The following is an 18,795-nucleotide window of genomic DNA, read 5'->3' on the forward strand; positions in this document are numbered from 1 at the left end:
CTTCAGCTGTGCTTCAGCTTCAGCCGTTTATTCATTCATTCATCGCGTCCCGTATCCCTGCTGTTGCAATGGCATGTTGTTTGATTTGTTGATTTTAACGAGATTGAAAATTGATCGCGACAATTTTACTACTTTGTAAAAATGGAAGACGGGTATATTGACCTTGGCAATCTTCAAAAACAGTTTCTTTGTTGTAAGCCAATAAATAAACTCCAATGGAATGTATGTATATTATTTGATCACTTCCACGTTGATCAATGCATTATCGTTTGCGTGTCGAAATAAATAAGTAACCAACATAATTGGCCCCTTGTTTCAGACTGCTAATACTGGCACCATCGAATACAACACGATGAGCTTGGAATTGCAAGAAAAAATTCTAAACAAGACTGTTAATTACGATCTTGTCAAAAAATACCCTATGAAACCATCTTACCAAAGGGCATTTTTGAAGTTCCTTATCAATGAGGTCTGTGCCTGATTATTGACATGAATATGAAACCAGTGTTAACACAACGTATTTTCTGCAGCTGGAAAAAAGTAACCAAGAAGTTCACGATGATCTGTATAATGCTTACTGTCTGCTGCTACAAGTATCGGATCACCAAGAAAATGCAACGCAATATAGGCATTTCGTATACAACGACACAGAAGCAATTACCTTGCAAGAGAGCATGAGCTTTGTTTCCTTAGGGACTACAGGGCTTTGTACTTGGCAGGTAGAAATTCTTCTTTGCTTTGATCGTGCAAGTCTTGGTACTGGCATTGAGTGTTTTTATAGCTGCATACTATGTACATTTTCTGACTCAGGCTGCTTTAGGTTTGGCAGAATGGTGCATGACAAATCGGAAAATCCTTACTGGAAAGAAAATACTGGAACTTGGCTGTGGGGTCGGTTTAACCGGCCTTACTATTCTACGTAATTGCGAACCCAAGGAATACATATTCTCAGATACTCATCCAGCTGTACTGAACATGCTATGCAAGAATATAATCATCAATTATCCATCATATGATGAACATGTCGCAATTATTGGTTCACCTGAAGATGATGTCAAGTTGAAATTTGACTGCAATGGAGTAAACGTTGAGGCAATTCGTTTACCATGGGAGGAGATAAACGATTCCTGGAGAAGATCTAGTTCTGCTCTGAGTCCGGATATTATTCTTGCTGCAGATGTCTTGTACGACGATTCCTGCTTCGACAGTCTAGCTACAGCACTGTGCCATCTTCTCAGAAATGACGGAACTTATGCTATCATCGCTGCTACAGTTCGAAACGTGGCTACAATATCAAAGTTTCTGAATTTGTTAGGTGAGGAACTTAAAATTTTAATGAACATTGATTCACTCTAATCGGGTTTCTTTTACTACTTATAGGATCCTATGACTTGGCTTTTCACGAAGCTCAACTCGCCGAAAAGAAGTTTTTTGCTCATGTGGATGACACGCCTATTCGGATAGTGAAAATTCTTAAGGTAGACGCTTGAAAATTCCTACTCATAATTAGCGATAAGGATAGAACTAGTTGTAAATGCTATAGGAATTCATTGGCTGTAAACAGATCATTTATTACTAAGCTTAATTGGATATATGATACACAGTCATAAATAATAAATCTTGTGCTAAAAAATATTTATAAAAGTATTAAAGAGAAACTACGTTATTAGTTTAACAACGACTTAACTTTGAATAAAATAAACTCAAAACCACTTTTTTTTGTGACGTTTTAGCTTTGTTTCAGTCTCATCTACATCCTTGTCGGCATCTTTTTTATGGCTCTTCTTATTTTTCTTGTCTTTCACCTTCTCTTTTACCTTATTCTTCTTCGAAGTAGGTAAACTACGAGAACTGTCGCTCGTCGAAGTTAGATCTCCTTTACTTTTAGCTGAAACATGAGAACGATGTTGTTTGTTTAAATTATGAAAAAAATAATAGTAAATAGGAGTCACAATTTTCGTAGCAATAAAATCTTCGTACCTGCATATATTCCCATCTGCTCATGAATGCTTCTGTCTTCTTCAACTTCTCTACGACGATCCATTTCAAGGCACTCAACTATTTCATTACGGCGCTCCACAATTTCAACCAATCTATGGATATTTAACAACATTGACTGTTGATGTTCCGAGAGAACAAGAAATAGGCTAAAATATACTGCATTATTAAATTCGAACCTTTGAATCAGTACTTCTTCTCGTTGCTTGTCAGAATCTGTTTTCGTTGCTTCAGGTTGACTCATCAGGCACCGAATTTGATATTCTACGTCTGCATGTTCTTCTTCTAGCCTTTGTTGTCTACGAAGTAGCATAAGTTCAGCCTGCCTCCTGAAGAGCTCATTCTTTTCATTAACTAGTGCAAAGAGTTCCAAGACCAATTCCTCCACATCCACGCGTAAACTTGTAAATTCTGAAATTGAATAAGTAATTTCTTTGATTTTGTTCATGAAAAAAAAAAAACAGGGATGGTCACAGCCTACAACGACAGAGATGGTGAGAATAGGAAGTTTTTAATTTTTAAACGTGACTGGCGACACATACGTATTATTTATTACTCAATAACTACCTTAACTAAAGTGATAATAAGATTGGATTTTGATTAGAGCAGAAAGCGATTAGAATTTTAATTATTCATTCGAGCAGCTGATGTATTTTTATTGAAATGTAATTTCATAAATACCTGTACTACAAAGAGCACAATCTTGTCTTAATTCGAGATCATGACAGATATCAAGATAAATCATTGAAATAATCATACATATAACGTGAATCGTTATCAATGCATACAGCAAAATAGAGGATTTGTTTTTTATCTGCATTAAAAAAAAAAATGAAAAAAACTGAATCATGACCAGAAAAAATTGAGATAGGATTAGGTGATAATTTGCAGGAAACAGTAGAAAAAAGGAGTTTATGTACAAAAAGTGACTAATAGTGTCATACATAAGAACAAATAGGAATACACAAAAACAAATAGAAACAACACATGAACACATGAGAAGAGGAAAAAAAGGAGAGTGACTTGCTACCAGCCCTGCAGGAACGGTAATCAACAATTACGAAGCATTAGGCTGACCTTCACTCTCTTGACCGGTTTCGCACTTGTCCCTAATGAGTTGCTCCAGTCGAACACCCTGTTTTTCTAATCCCTGCTGCTGCATTTCAATTTCATCTAGCTCCAATTTGACGTCCTTGACAGACATGACTTTTATCTAGAAGCATTAGAAAATGTGCGTTTTATAAGTCTGTTTTAACGCAGCGTTTTCCCCATACTTGTCATGGAATTGCTTCGTCGTAAACAATGTGGGAATTACCTTTCTTTTGTGCGGAATTGGTCGGGGTGGCGCGGGTCCCTTTTTCCTCTTCCACTTCCCCTGAGCACTTTTATCAACAAAGGATACCGAGTAATGTGGAACGCCTTCTTCCGCGTTGGATATCGGGGATAAGCTTTGTCTGTTTCTATTTATCTCGTCTTTGCTACTTTTTTGATCATCCCAAACCAAAGCTCCGACTTCTGGATTTTCACTTTCCGTAACGAATGAATCGGTCGTACTATGCGGCGTACTCGTAGACATCGGAGGAGGTGGAGCCGGCTTCGATTTTCGAATACGTGGCGTACGCGATGCAGCTACCTGAAAATTCATGAAGCGTGATTTCTGTGATTGTTTTTTCGAGATCTTACGATTCAGATATGCTATAAACGTACGTTTGAGAGGGACAATTCGTCACCAGATTGCAGAATCGGCGAGGCAAAGGCAGACGAGGAGGAGAACATATCCTGCGCCATAGGAGGTGGCGGAGCTGGCTTCTTCTTACGGTGAGTACCACCAGGTGTAACCAACGATCCCGTACTCGCTATAGAACTGTTCGATGCATATAATCCGCTGCGATCGAGCGATGTTTTCCGTGGAACGGGACTCGGTTCTGGCGTCGGCCTGTATACATGCGGTCAGATGATTATACCAATGGTGTACGTTGATAAAATTAATCGCCGTTCATAAAAAATGTATCACACGATATACTCACTTCAAGGTTCGCGGTTTTGGGATCGGAGTGGTCTTGGTATCGTCATCGCTATCGTGGTCGTCTTCGTCGCTCCAAAAAGGGTTGAGGCTAATTTGTGGTGCTTTGAGGATTCGCTTGGTCTGCAGTTGCGTCCCGCGAATATCCTTATCAGTCTTATTTCGAGACGCAGTTTTGTTGCGTACAGCTGGGCGGGGCGGAGCGACTTCTTTGCAACCGTCTTCCTCTTCGCTGCTACCGAAAGGATTCGTAGATGAATTTTTGTCAGACTTATCGTTAATCGGTGGTTGTCGAAACTCTTCTCCATCGTGGCCGTCACTGTCGTCACTCTGAAAGGGGTTGAGATCCTCGGGGTAATCCACGGCGTCGCTCAAATCCACACCCGATATATTGGACAAGCTCTGGGCTTGGCTGGGTGCGTCTGCTGGAAGTTCCTGGCCCTCTGTCTTTTTCTTGGATGTGACAGCAGCTGTCAGCGGCTCCTCGCCAGGTAAATGTGAAGGCTCTTCCCACTCGTGTACGACCTCGACGTCATCGATGGATTCTCCCGTCACTCGATCGGTTCTTTCATCTTCTTTTTTAGGCTCGTCCTTGTTCATGTTTTGTTTCGACAAATTATGTACAACTGAATTTGGCTCGTTTGCTTTGCCGGCTTCTTCGGCGTGTATACTGTTTTCGAATATTTTCAATCGCTGCTGTACGAGGGAGAGGCGTTCACCAGGGGCCTCGTACGCCTTGTCTTTATCGGCAGCGACCGCGTCTTTGGTATCCTCGTTAAATCTTATACTTCTATTATCTACGTCATGAGTCGCGATGGCAGTTGGGTGCTGATTAACGCTAGAGCTAATAACTATCTTACTCGAATATTTATCATTATTTACACCGTCGTCCTCGTGCTTACTGACCGTCTCCGTCTCCGTGCCGGAGTGAAGATCGTCTTCGTCGGAACTGTCGTCCGATCGTTGGGATTCAACGGGCCTGGCAGACGGCAAGGTCAGCGAAGCAGCGGAATTTATCGAGGACGAAGTGGGAAAAGCGGGAAAACTTGACAAACTAGTATCCGCGCTGGCGTGGCTCGATTCGTCCGGGGTCTCATTCCGCTTATCTACAGGATGCGGTGACTCCTCATTTTCCGCTGCGGGGGGCAGGAGGCGTTCGTTCGCTGGCGGAATTTCGCTTTCTCGATTATCGGAGAGCAAATGGCTGGTGATAAAATTAAGCCTGGTCTTAGACTCCAGGGATGGCGACGGATTCTCGTCCGGCGGAGGGGTGAGACGCGTCGAATCACCCGCGACATCGAAATTTGTGTGCTTCGACGTCTTCTCTTCGTCGCTGAGCGCCCGTTCGTACGGCGCTGGGTACACTTCGCCGGCGTTCTTACTTCCGCCGATCAATGCTATCTGGTTGTAATCCTGATGCATCACGGGGATCGACGACGCCAACTCTTCGTCCGGACAGGTCTCGCAGCAAAATTGGCCCTCCTCCGTTTCGTAATAGTTGCCGAGTGTTAGCTGGTTGTTGCATCGAGCGCACCTGAAGCACGTCCGATGATAGAGGGACCTGGAGATCACTAATCTTTCGGCAAGAAATACCGGCAGCCCACAAACGACGCACGGCTCCTTCCGCATCCCCAGACGAACCCCCACCTGGATAAACAGACGAGGGTGTGACCATCGATTAGACATTTTCTGACATCGATTAACATCATCACCCGGTTCAAGGAACGCTCTGGATTAATCAATGATCGTTAGCGAGGTTCTCTCGTTATCGAGAGAGGGAAGAAATTTTAATAATCAAACGCGATGCACACGGGGCCGAGGTAATTGAAACTATTCTAATATTAACTCCGGTTCTGGGCTTCGGAATTAGTTCTTCGTCGTGCCAAGTCATCGAGTACCGATGGATTTCTGTTACACGCGGAACGGAACAGTCGAATAAAATTTCATTTGACATTGTCAAGTCGCGACAATTATACACATAAGTCGATAACATATAAGTCGCGCGAATGTCGACTACAAGCTAATGAATAATATGTTGGACATAAATTTGAATGACTGTGCAGTGATGTTCGACGAACCTCGGTTTCCGAATCGGTCGTATGTGCCCGGTCGCTGCAGAGATCCGAACGATCGTCGTCCTGCATTTTATCGATTATTTTACAATTCACGTTTTTCTAAAATCAAAAATTTAATATCTTGTGAAACTACGGAATCTAGAGCAAATTGTGTCAGCATGTTGCGCGACCCGAACCAACAGCTGGGACGACACACGCGATACTGGAATATAAATAGCGCTAACGTGCCTTATGGCTGCTTCCTCAGAAGATACCACGAGGAGGCCAAATGGGCGCCCCTCTCTCGAGCAGCTGCACTCGCTAGAATGCCGGAAATTTTACTTTCCTCAATTTAATTATTCACATCGATAACGTGACGTCATTTCATGAATGAAAATCCAATAATTGGAATAAGATTCGGATTCAGAAAAAAAAAAAGTCAAGCATTTGCAAGGAACTTGGGCAGAGGTGTCGATCAACGGATCATCGTAGAACGAATTCTGTTAAATGAGAAAAAAGATGTTAATTGAAGAAATAAAAAGTTGCTTCCAAGCACCGTATCTATTCGCACGGTCGTGTGCGCCCCCCCCCCCCCCCCAAATTTTACCAGTCAAAAGTTCAACGTCCTTTGCGCGATGGGGGGGAAAAAAAGACCGGGCTCATACATCATCGCACGCTATTTACTTTGGCGTGCGATTATTCCCGCGCAAACAACAAACGTAACAAGTAGACAATTCTGCTTAGTTTTGCAAGTACCTAATTATCGTTAGTTGAAGTGGGGGATTTAATGACCGCGGGAGGGATGAAACCAAACCAAGAACCATTGAAAAAAAAAAAAAAAGACCCAAGGCAACTTCAGCCCACATGTACATAACTGCGATGGCACGTATAGAGAATAGGATAGTAAATGGTGTGATAAAAACCGATCGACGTATAGTGTCTGGATTTATTATATTTTCTTTTCGCTAAAACGTTTATACGCATTCGCGCGGTTGGGAATATCAAGCATGCAACGCCGTTGTACCAAGTAAGCAAAACAATAACAACAAAGCAATTACCTTCTAGCAGAATATTTCAGGTTTATATTGCCCCATTAAGTCCAAGCTTTCCTCCTGGAGAACAAAAATAAACAGTGAAGGGTTAAGATTCGAATGAAAGGACGTCCTCACAAATGGATTGCACTGACAACAGCGAATAGGAAAATGATTATTGGCGATGAAAGTCACGGCAAAAATAAATCTCAGCTGGCAATGGGCTTTGGTACATCGTTTACCTCACACGCAGTCACCATACATCATGTTTTACGATCATACAGAGAAAAGAGACAACAAAAGTATACGAAAACGACAACTGTTGAGGACGAGCGTATAGGGGATGGCGGGAGAGTAAAGGGCGCGGCGATTTTTTACGTCTCCAACTCTTGTCCGCGTTCGTATATTTCACATCTACATAACTTTACTAATACGAGGGGTGCGCGAATCTCGAAGAATGTATATGTGATGTGTACTCCGTACTCCGCAGCGTTTCCATTGATTCGGATATAGGTTCTTTTTTCACTTAGAGAAGTGGGCGAATTGTAAAAACGTGAGAATGCCGAAAGGAACTTCCAACAGCGTCAAATAAGCGTAATATTTCTTGCGGCACTCGGCGATCGAGCCTGGCATAAAGGAAATATAATAAATAAATAACAGCAACGGCGCGCTTCATAATGACAACTATGTGCGGGTACCTACTGCGAGCAAGAAGTCAGTGGCTGACGGTACACGTTCCGACTGCTAATAAGCAGCGACGAACCACGTCCCGTTACTTCCTCCGCCGTTTGCGGGTACCTGCGTTATTCACGATCATCGGATATTTCGTCCCATTACGTAGGGGACGAACGACTCTCACGGAAAAGTTCGCCTCGCCATTTGCCGCTGAGTATTTTTTTTTTTTTCTTTCTTTTCTTTCTTTCTTTCTTTCGACGTAACTTTTCATTCGCTCCCTCATATGACAATATAACGAGAGGGAAGAGCGTTCCCGCGTTAAAGCACAACACCGGTTACCCGCATATGAAGAGGAAAAAAATTATTTCGGGGGAAGAAGAAAGCTGCTGCGGCGACAACAAGGAGCTTCTCGGATTGCTTGGATTAGAAATAATCATTCGTATTTTCATTCGGATTCTACCTTGGGCTGGGGACTCCCGGAGACCGATGCGAGCCTTCCGTCGGTTTCCTCCTTTGTCCTCTTGACGGCGGGGCGGCTCGGAGAGAGGGCTGAAAACATACATCGTTGTCATTATTTGGATAGACGAAAAAAATTTCGAAGTCATTTGTCGCGTGAAACTTTTTCGAACGAATACCCATCGCCGCCCGGGGACGAATCGCAGCTTTATTTCCCTCCCATCCGTAAGAACTGTACAACAACATCGAGTACAACGAGCTATAGTAGCGAGCAACACAGTAATAATTATATAAATGCGTCGATAAGAGAAAGCCAAGGAGATAGCCTGCAGCGGTACAGCAACGCGGGCAAGGCAGGCAGCAAACACGACAAAGGCTGTGGCCTATTTAGCAACTCACTTCGCGATTCAGATGAGGCTGCTGCACCTAACCATCTAACAACTACGTGTGTACACACTTCGCACATACTATAATCATTAACGTATGTGAAAACATAGAAGCCATGACGTAAGATGTTAGAAAATGTCATTTCTCTTTACTATTCACCTATACGCGTACACCTAAACAACGACGACGACGAAAGGTGCGTCTTCGGCAATTAATTATCATTACCTCCGAAGGTCTGGTAAAACTGTGACAGGTAGGTGAGTATCGACAGACGATCGGGTACGGCGCAGGACGCCATGTCCTCGGCATCGAGGAGCGCGGGGATCCCCAGATGCTGTTCGGCGGTCCTGAACGCAAGTTCGTTGTTGCCGTAGACGTCGTCTTTGTTCAACCCGTTGAAATCCCTGCGTGAAGATGAAAAAAGAAAAAACAACAATAAAAGTAACAGAATAATACGAGAACGTACATCGTGGTCGTATTCATTAATTTGAAATACGGATGGTGTATATACATATGTATAATGAGATATAAACGAAAAGAGGATCGAATTGAATCGTGGAGTGGTGGGACGCCTCTCCGCCGAGCGGAGGTGATTATGTTAATGTTTGGTCATTTTCTTCATCCGGTGAAGTACATCGTCGTACTGCACATCTCGATCGGGTTTTACAGCAGGAAGTTTTGCGGTACGACGATCCTTTGCAGGAGCCCTCGTCGTTCGATGTGTAGGGGCAACGAGTATAACTCGGGACGCGCGTAAAAGGAAGATAGGCGCGAGGCGAACGACAAGTTATTATAACCGGCTCCCCGGCTTAGTAATCGACCGACCCAACGTGGCACCGCGGGGATCGACCACCGATGACTCAGACGCGAGGAGTCGGGGCCCCGAGTGCCCAACTTGCCCAGCACACGTCGACGCGACGGGGCCACACCTTGTGCCTATAGGTATACCGATACCTGCCTGCGCACCGCGTTATCCTTCAGGTATAACGATAGCTCTGGGGTTGCGTACGGGGGCGAATAAAAATCGGATGAAGGATACAGAGAGAAAAAACGATACGGTTACCAAAATTGTTCGCCGCACTTTACAGCGAAGGGGCATGTTAATTATGTAAATTTGAACAAAGAAAGAAAAAAAAAAAAATGACCCAATACCGAGGGGAATTTGTCTGCAAGCGATTAGACGCGGAGAAAGTTGTTTTTCCTCGATTTTTCGTAAACTCTGCTGGGGGGGGGGGGGGGGGGGGGGGGGCGATATCGGTGTTCATTATTTGGACACGATGGTGTTGTCCCTGCGGGCGCAGCAGTGTTCGGTCGAATCGGAATTGACCCAGTTATGTCCGAACGGTCGTTGCGAGAGATAAAAAGAAAAAAAAACAAAACCAGAAAAAGAAAGAAAGAAAGAAATTGGATCGACCGAGTGTTGGTGGCTTTTTAAGTCATCACGTCGGAGTATCGCGACTAATCAACCGGCGAATCGCTGGCACGCGTTCATCCGGTGTACCGTACAGGGATGATGAACCAGTGAAATAGAAAAAGGACGACGTCGGGATTAGGAGAAGAAACTGTAGTGAAATGCGCGAAGAGGCAGCCCGCCGTGTCGTCGCCGTCACACTTCGACGGTCAATTAGTCGCGCTGGTTTCTGCGCGAAACGGATCATCATCATTATCGTCATCTATAGACCGTCGTAATCGTGGCAATCATCATTGGCACGGTCGTCATCGGCGCGTTTTTCTCATTTTTCCGCCGCGTTATAGTTTAGCTAATATCGCGCCTTTCGCAACAACCGAGTGGAATACTGTGGAGATTATTATATTATCCGCACGAGGCAAAAGGCGCGTTCGGACGCCCCCGAAAGGGCAACGCGATAGCCCCGACATTATATGCCGCGCAGACGAGAGAATCCGCGGATCGGATGTTGTCGCGCGATCACCTCGTCAATAGGGATATCGATTCAGCGATTTTGTACGATTCGTATAACTCCTATATGTATAGCGCAATGCACGAATACCGATGCAATCTAACTGTAAGAATTTTATCTAAACGAAACACCGATCAGCTGTTGCGAATATAATACACACGCAGAGTTTCCGCAGAGATCGGTGGGACGAATTATTCCAGGTATAAGAGAAAAATATTCCGGAGCTTCACGAACTCACGCAATTGTATAATTACACGCGTACTTTCTCCGCACGGTAGAATGATTTCTTCGCGCGTGCAGCTGGAATAGTACATACGTACGTACAACGTATAACAACGGCGAAGTCTTCTCCGTAAACAATTTCGTTCGCAACGTATACTTATATAGTCATACGGTATAGGCCTGACAATGCACGCCGTACAATAATACCTGTGAGGTCGGAGGAGCTCCGCGAATCGCGAAGGACGCAACGCGCGTATCGTCGATCGATATCGATACCCGCGATGCGTCGCCTACGTTGTGTGTGAGCTTCTTCGCGGCGATACGCGTGTACACATGAGCGCGGTGTAGACGATAGGCGACGATGCGAGATGTAAAGATGAAATGATACACCGCGGCGGCGCATCGTCGGCGCATAATGAAATATCGTACGTATGTATATTATACATATATACATATACGTATACTCACACGAGTTCGGGTCGAAAATGATGAATCATCGCGCAGAAGGCCAGTCCGTCGCGCCACGACGTTGTCATATTTTGCACGTTGACCCCCGGGTACCCTTGGGTTATGCGTCGGCACCACAACTCCAGAGCTTTCGTACCCCGTCGTTCGCCCATCGCTTCGATTTTTCCTTCCTTATTTCCTTTTTTCTCTTATTTTCTCTTCTTTTATTTACTTCCACTCCAGTTCCGGGGGATCCCCGGCGCTGTACGATTATTCTTCAACGCGGAATGGCGAATGCTTCGTTGCGATTCCAACGGGGATGTGTATCTGTGTGTTTGGCAAAACGAAAGAAAAAAAATTAATGGATAAAAATTAATCACAGTTAGTGCGGCACGAATGCGGCGTGTATATTAGTCACGAGAAAAGTGCGTGTGGCTATTTTTAGAGGTTGCGCGAGCGACGGTCTGGGAAGGGATTTTGAATATTTGCATTCGCGGAGGACTATCCGGATTTACGATTTGGCGATTGATTCGCGGATATCTATATGTATATGGCGTCGCTCGACCTTGTCTCTCGTTCGATTAATAACGCGCGGGCGAAGGGGCGCGCATATTTCATCGGCGTAGCGCCGCCAACAGCGCTACGTCACGAACGTAACGAATTCAAATTCTATTCGCTATTCGAGTAAAAAACAATCAGTAGGTTAAACGGTATTAATTAAGTTCCGTTACATTCGCTAGAGCGACGTACGGACGCAGGTGGGGCGGACTCGCATCCTCCGACACGAGTTCCACCCGATGTAAATACATACATACATATAATGCAGAGTCGGTAATAGCCGACGATTATTCGAATCATATTCCGACCGTGGTGTGAAAATATTCCAAGCGAGATGCAGGAAATCGCGGCTCATTTATCGGCGCCTCCGCTCTCGATCGTTATAATTACTCCGATTCGAATTTACGACGTACCGAACGATCTGCGTATACGATTCTCTACCCGATTATTTTCATGATCCGCTACACACGTCGATGAATTATAACGAACGCTTATTTCGCCGATGGATATATATTCAAATATCTAGGTCTTCCGGTCGTCCGGGAAAAGAGGGCGTTTTCTTGCATAGCTTTTTACTTTTATTTACCTACACGTGCATATTTCTTTTGAATTTCTTCGCCACTTATACATACGTATATCATTTAGAGTTTAGTTGCTCGGCCGTCGCGTTATTTTAAACGTGATCGAGGTGTTGCCGCGGAGACGTGCAGCGCGTCGCACCTCGCATACTTCGGCAGCGACGATCGTAGAGGAGTGTACAGAAAAAAGTCACAGCCGGAGAAATCGACCACCGAGTACACGAGATAGGTACGGGACATACTTGTCGTGCAATGGGACCCGCGCCACGGTGCGAAGACTTTGTTTTTCGCCCCCGAATTTCGGGAAGCGGTAAAGCGAAGAAAATTGTCTCAATCGAGGAGAGCGTTGAATTAAAACTGAAAGTGGAGATCGTCGTCGTTCATCGGGGGAAACGGGAAATCAGGTTCCGCGTGGCGCGAGGGACCGATTATCGCCTTTTTAGAATCGCTGGAAACCGAATAGAAACCCATAGTACCCGTAAGTACACTGCACGTATACGTACGTGTAACATCCAACGGCCTCGACAGCGAATGGAAAGAAAGGCGAGCGAGCTACGGGTGTACGTACAATGGATCGCGTAATCTCTGAAAACTGTTCGACAGGTATATCCGGGACGAAAAAAAAGGCAGATGACTGTTGTCGTCGTTGTTGGTCACCTGTATACGTATAGCGTCGTTCGTTTATGGTTGCCGTTCTCGTTGTCGCGGTGCGCCAACGACGCCCTTGATATATACCATTAATTTTACAGTTAACAGTCTCGGACAGCGTGGAGCGATTGGTTTCTACCGTGCTGCACACCCCGACAGGCACGAGTTCGCGTTATTCCTATAAATATCAGCGTATAGTCGATACCCGATAGCGTGGCGAAGGTTGCTCGTATCGGAGGGTGTTTCTTTCAGTATTTCTATATATTTTTTTTTTTGTTACCAATTTACCGATTCACGCACCAGGACCAGAGTAAAGATATACATATGTATACAACGAACGGGAACCCAGATGCGGCTTACGTTCGTTCGACCGATTAGTAGAAAAATAAAAGATGACGAAGCGGGTTGTTTTTTTTTTCTTTCTCTCGAAAACGCAGTCACAGCAGCAGAGGTAGAGCAAAGTTCGAACACGGGAAGGTACCCGCAGCCAGGTGCGCCAGGAATCTCGACCGACGCTGAATCGGGGGTGCACGAAGGGCGATGGAAGGGAAACTCTGAAAAGACCGGAAGGCGCGTCGAGGTGAAACACGCCGATCGGAATTATGGAAGCCAGAAAGATACGGGGCGGAGTATAAACCTGTATATCATCCCGACTCCCCGGCTCTCTCCTCTTATTCCTGGAATCTAATTTTCAAGAAGCACGGGGGTATCGGGTAGCGGTCACGCGATTCGAGAGCCGCCCTATCATCGAGCGCGCGGTATCAATCGGGGAACCGACACCGGTCGTGTTCTGGATTTTTTTTAAATTTCGCCGAAGATTCGAGGGAATTCGAGCCAAAGAACCGCTCCCCGCACGTGTTTCGGTACACGCGTTTCGCCGATTTCAGAGTCCGCCGTTCGGCGGCAAACCCGTGGGACGAAAGTCGGCGTTTCGTTCGCCGCAGGTTTCCCTTCGCCTCGTCGCCTCGCCTGGGTGCGGTTAAGGGTCGTCGAACAATGGGAAAAAAAAGTCCCGAGATGCGGCTCTTTATAAGGCTCAACCGAAAGCCCGGAACAATAACCTCGGACAACTACAGCGGCAAGAATTGAGTCTTGAGTGCAACGAAACGTACCGGGGAACTCGCGGGGCGGCCGGCTATTGAGTTACGACCCAAAACCTGATCCAGCGAGAACGGTAACCGACGGAATTTCTTTGGGGAATGGTGTTGTTTTTTTTTTTTCTTTTTCTTTTCTTGTACTCGCATCGCCTTTCAGAGCCCATCTTCTAGTTGGGTCCGCGCGCAGCCTACAAACCTTTTCACCGGGAACAGCTAGGAAGGTACGATATAATCTACGCCACCAGGTGAACGAAGAAGGTGCGGAGACGGGAGAACACGTTGCGAAATAGCAGATCAATTTATGGATTTCACTTTCCAGTGTACCTGTCTTCCACTCTTCGTGGAATATAGCGGTACAGGTATATGATATTATGTCGTCGTTTATATCGGAGTTACGTACATTAGTTTTTCAGGTATGTCTACGTCTTGGGAGTGCGCAGGGGTCGGATAAGTGCAATTAGTAATATAGGCGAGATCGGTATCGCGATAAGGGAACGTTCGTCATCGCGTCTACGAGACGACGCGCGGAGTAAGAAATGAAAAAAAAAAAAAAAAAAAAAAACAAACAAGCTCGTTGATAATGTTTGAAAAATTTACCAATTTCTTCCGCCAAATTTTCGGACGTCGGTCGAGGGCCGGGTGAACGAATTCCAGAAGCCGGAGGGGATTTCACTCCTTCTCTTTGATCGGGAAAGCCTGGGGTACCGTTCGTGGACGGTCGGATTCGGCCGGATGTGATTATTGTCAGGTTTTGTTTTGATTCGGTGTAGCGCTGTCCAGTAGTCAACGCCGATGATAAAACCGTACGAAAAGCCGTACCGCGCGTAACAGGCGTACCGTGGAAACTGGCGATTGCGAGTAAAAAGTGAACACGAGTCGTTGCGTCGTGTACCGTACGAGCGGTCTATTCGTTTTACCTTCTACGTGATTATACCGGGGGGGTATATAGGTATACCGTGGGAAAGCAGCGGCTAACAGGCGGGCTTACTTGTACCCGGCGAGCGAGAACTGGGTGGAAGACAGGGAGGGAATAAAAGAAGCCGAGAGGGAGAAAGAGTAAGAGCAGAGGGAGAGGGGTGGGGAGGGGGGGAAGGGAGACTCGGTTTCTAGAATTTTGCCGTATGTCTTTACACACGATGCATCGATACACCGCCGTCCCTGCTGCACAGGGACGCTACGCTGCGTTGAGCAATGTTACATTACATCCATGAATCCGTTAGTTACCTTACGTCACTTTCATGACCCAACCCGGGGCGCCCTGCTGCCTGCACCAACTGCTACACGCTTAGCCGAGCTCCTCGGTCGCACACTGCACACAGAGTACACACGTGTTCTTTGGGGATTTAAAAGGGTCGCGATCGACGACCACCGAGCGGATTCCGCGTCCCGAGCGAACGAAAAAATATACCACGTAAACTATCCTCGTTGATAACGCCTCCCTCCGTCCGATACTCGAGATCGCTATTGCCGGGGCACGCGCGCTGCCGTTGATCTCGATGTTTTGGGACTGAAAGTCAACTGCCGACCCCCTCGCAGGTTGCTTGTTTTCTGGCCCCGCGGTCCGCATTCAACTGTCCAGCTTTGGCGCCACCGACGCGGCGGGCGGCGACGCGAAGCTTTTTTACTTTTTTTACCAACCGAGCCGGCCACCCCGTCTCCCTCGGTATCCGAAGTTCGACCGATAACGGCTCCGCCCCGCCATCTGTTAGCTACACGGCAGAGATCACGTGGATACGACCCCCCGATCGGGGACCCACAATGCGCCGCGCGATCTTTGGCTCGGGTTATTTGAAATTATGAAATTGCGCCGCCGTCTTCGCGATGCCGCGCTTTTTCTCGCTCGTCATGTTTCGATTTGCCGAAGCGAAAAATAACGAAATACCGCTACGCTTCTCTCGGGGAAAATTGACGTTATCCTTCCGCTTCTGTCGTCGGTCGTCTGTGTTTGTCGTCTCCCGCAGCTGGTTAGGTAATCACCGACTACGGCGAGGTGGGCGCGGATGCATCGACACCGAACCCGAACACCTTGAGCCGCCGCCGCCGAGGTATTTGTTATTCCTACGGAGGTGTCGAGATCCGAGAAACGAGGCGTTTCGTGCATCGGTATGAAATGCGCGTACAAGCGCTCATCGAAATAATTCAATTAACATAATACATCTTTCGCCTCTCGTTGCAGCCTCTACTGTTTGCACGATGATTCCACGCTTTATATTGCGGTATATATTTATTCAACCGAGGCTCTCGGAACACGTACACGTCCCTAGATGGATGTTCGTTCAACCGATCAAATATCTCACGCCGATTTCTCCGCAAATTATTATCTACACGTATACCTGTACGTACGCGCGTTCGGATGAATAAACGATTCTGTATCGGGGCGCACATGTCGCACGTATATTCATAGAAATGTAAACCCCGTTTTCTGCGATGCGCACGTTAAATTTGTTCTTCACGCCTCCGTTGTCGTCGGTCATCTCTGGTCGTTAATTTTTCGAAATATTACGCACGAATATCCATGTGAGAGGCGTGTGTGTGTGAAAACATGTGTGAAACTAGGTGGGTGTGCGTACTGCAAACGCGTGCAAGACGAACATGTGCCAGAAGACAATACCGAACTGTTTACCGTTACCGAACGCTTTCGATCGTTTAGACGAGCACGCGAAGCGAACCGAAAGAAAGTTTCCCCGTATACATACATATGTACTGGAAGATAACGTCGCTTCGTCGTCAACGACGCGTTCCAGTTATTCAAAAGCGGTTCACGCCAATGTCCCGACGTCGCCGTTCGCGTTTCTCACTTTCTTCGTCGCATCTCCGCGCAGTGCCGCGCGGCTCGCCGCTCACACGTAATTCGATCAAACTTCTCTCTAAACGATATAATATTATTATGGTTATCGTTGTCGTCGTCGTCGTCGTTCCGTTTTATTAATTTCAACGCAACGATTATAGAACACCGGTATCTCTACGGAATTGTAACGCGCCGCACGTAGCGATAAATATAAAATCGATTTCTTAACGAGTCAATTATTCGCAACGATTTCACAGCAGCCCCTCCCCCCCCCCCCCCCCCCCCCGCCCCGCGGCTATTGAGACACTTTCGAACGGGTATACGTTTCCCTACGTATAAACACGAATTGATTTATCCGTACGTTTGAAACTGTTGAAATAAAATAACTTCGACTCGTTTATACTTCCTGCCCCTGTTTAACATTTTATCCCATCGAAACGCTATTGTTTACAAGTCACGCATCGACTGCACTCCTATAACACACACGCGCGCGCGCGTTTCCTACCACAGCTAATAATGCTGGCGTGGCATTATTATACAAACATCGGATGAATACGTTAGTGGGCTTTTGTTACTTTACCGTGTTTCGTTTTAAAAATGCAACCGAACAATTGGCTTCTTTAACAATTGAACGGACGTTGGGCGGTGGACAATCGCGATAGCCGATGCCTGAGAAATAAATAAATACGCAGTACCTGTAGGATGTAGTTTATATAGGCGTAGGAGATTCGAAAACGATGGATATTCGTCGTGGATCGAGCGGTGGTGAATTTCATACAATTTTCATTAGCACGCGGGTGCGGGAAATCCAATCCGTTTTACACGCGTGTATAGTATATGACTCAGGAACGCACGATGCGTGAAAATTACGTAATTTCGCATTGTGTGAGGAAAGTGCGAGATGAAATGATCGTGGACCAAAGGATCGAAAATAACTTACGATTTCGATTCGGCGAATCGAGTGAAGAATCGAGAGAAAAAAAAAAACAAACAAACAAACAAAAAACTTACGGATCGAAGAAAAAAACCCACAACGAGTTACGAACTCGACGGTCGAGCTTTCCCGACTCTAATGACATGCCGAACTCGCCAGTGTGGCCGCGTACACCGTACAACTTCTTTCTCCCTCTCTCCCCACCTTCGCATTCCCTCTCTTCGCTTCTGTAAAAATCATCTATGGGCCGGTGTCGCGGCGCACTACCGACGGGAAATGGGCCCAGACGTAAAATGGCATCTATTCAATTGTCAATCGTCCGTAAAATATTAACGTGTAGGAAAACGTCCGGCGTCGTTCGCTTGATTAATCTTCGACACCGCGATTACCCCTCTCGGCGGTACACGCTCGCCGCGTTTGACACACTGTTCCCATTCCTCCCGCTGTACGCGTAATATCTCCTCACTTCTGCGGGTGTAGAAATTACAAATGAAAATGCGACGGACGAACAAAACCAACGACCGATCGCGTTTTATTCACGATCGCCCTAGATGGCCGCGGCGTATCGGCGATCGGCTGCACATGTACGACACGAGTGCCGAGGAATAATAATTCCGATCCCCGTCATCCGCCGTGTACACCGCACATCTCGCACAGGGGCGAGAGAATAATTGATTTCAACGTAGACGGCGTGCACGTGGACGCGGAATATCTTCGACCCTCGGATTACCCAGGAAGTCCGAGTCGTTTGGCGGTCGCTCGTCGAGGGTCCGGCGAGGTCGGACCCTCGTCCTCCGTGCTCCTAAATCGAGTGAATCTTTCGGACGTTCTCTCGGTACAAGAGCGAGCGGTATCAACGCCGGGTCGCTTATATGGGCAGAGTGTTCAAGGATATCATCCGGAGGTAATTCCGAGTACGGGTACGGAGCGGAGGTGAACGAAAAAAAAAAAAAAAAAAAAAACAGATCGACCGTTAATTG

At 46.3% G+C, this 18,795-nt stretch overlaps 2 protein-coding genes across 7 annotated transcripts; one reads left to right on the forward strand and one right to left on the reverse strand.

Annotated features, from left to right (window-relative positions):
• Window position 1: 1 nt before the first annotated feature.
• Window positions 2–1,675, forward strand: LOC105693501 (protein-lysine N-methyltransferase EEF2KMT). Its single transcript, XM_012413476.3, has 5 exons — window positions 2–222; window positions 320–469; window positions 531–719; window positions 811–1,315; window positions 1,381–1,675. Exons 1-5 carry the CDS (start codon window positions 142–144, stop codon window positions 1,488–1,490), a joined length of 1,035 nt encoding a protein of 344 aa, XP_012268899.2. The 5' UTR covers window positions 2–141; the 3' UTR covers window positions 1,491–1,675.
• Window positions 1,547–18,042, reverse strand: LOC105693500 (MICAL-like protein 1). 6 transcript variants are annotated; one of them, XM_020856558.2, is made up of 11 exons: window positions 17,893–18,042; window positions 11,234–11,539; window positions 8,850–9,028; window positions 8,242–8,330; window positions 4,026–5,668; window positions 3,706–3,934; window positions 3,314–3,631; window positions 3,076–3,211; window positions 2,178–2,409; window positions 1,981–2,093; window positions 1,547–1,888 (listed from the first exon to the last, which is right to left on the reverse strand). In XM_020856558.2, the coding sequence occupies exons 2-11, from the start codon at window positions 11,383–11,385 to the stop codon at window positions 1,704–1,706; spliced, it is 3,276 nt and encodes a 1,091-aa protein (XP_020712217.2). In that variant the 5' UTR covers window positions 11,386–11,539; window positions 17,893–18,042; the 3' UTR covers window positions 1,547–1,703. The 6 variants fall into 6 exon arrangements, with proteins under 6 accessions (XP_020712217.2, XP_012268898.2, XP_020712216.2 ...); XM_012413475.3 differs by having other exon boundaries at window positions 17,822–17,960; XM_020856557.2 differs by lacking the exon at window positions 17,893–18,042 and adding an exon at window positions 15,318–17,043.
• Window positions 18,043–18,795: the final 753 nt, after the last annotated feature.

Source organism: Athalia rosae, chromosome 1 (genome assembly GCF_917208135.1).
Source record: "Athalia rosae chromosome 1, iyAthRosa1.1, whole genome shotgun sequence".
Lineage (NCBI taxonomy): Eukaryota > Metazoa > Arthropoda > Insecta > Hymenoptera > Athaliidae > Athalia > Athalia rosae.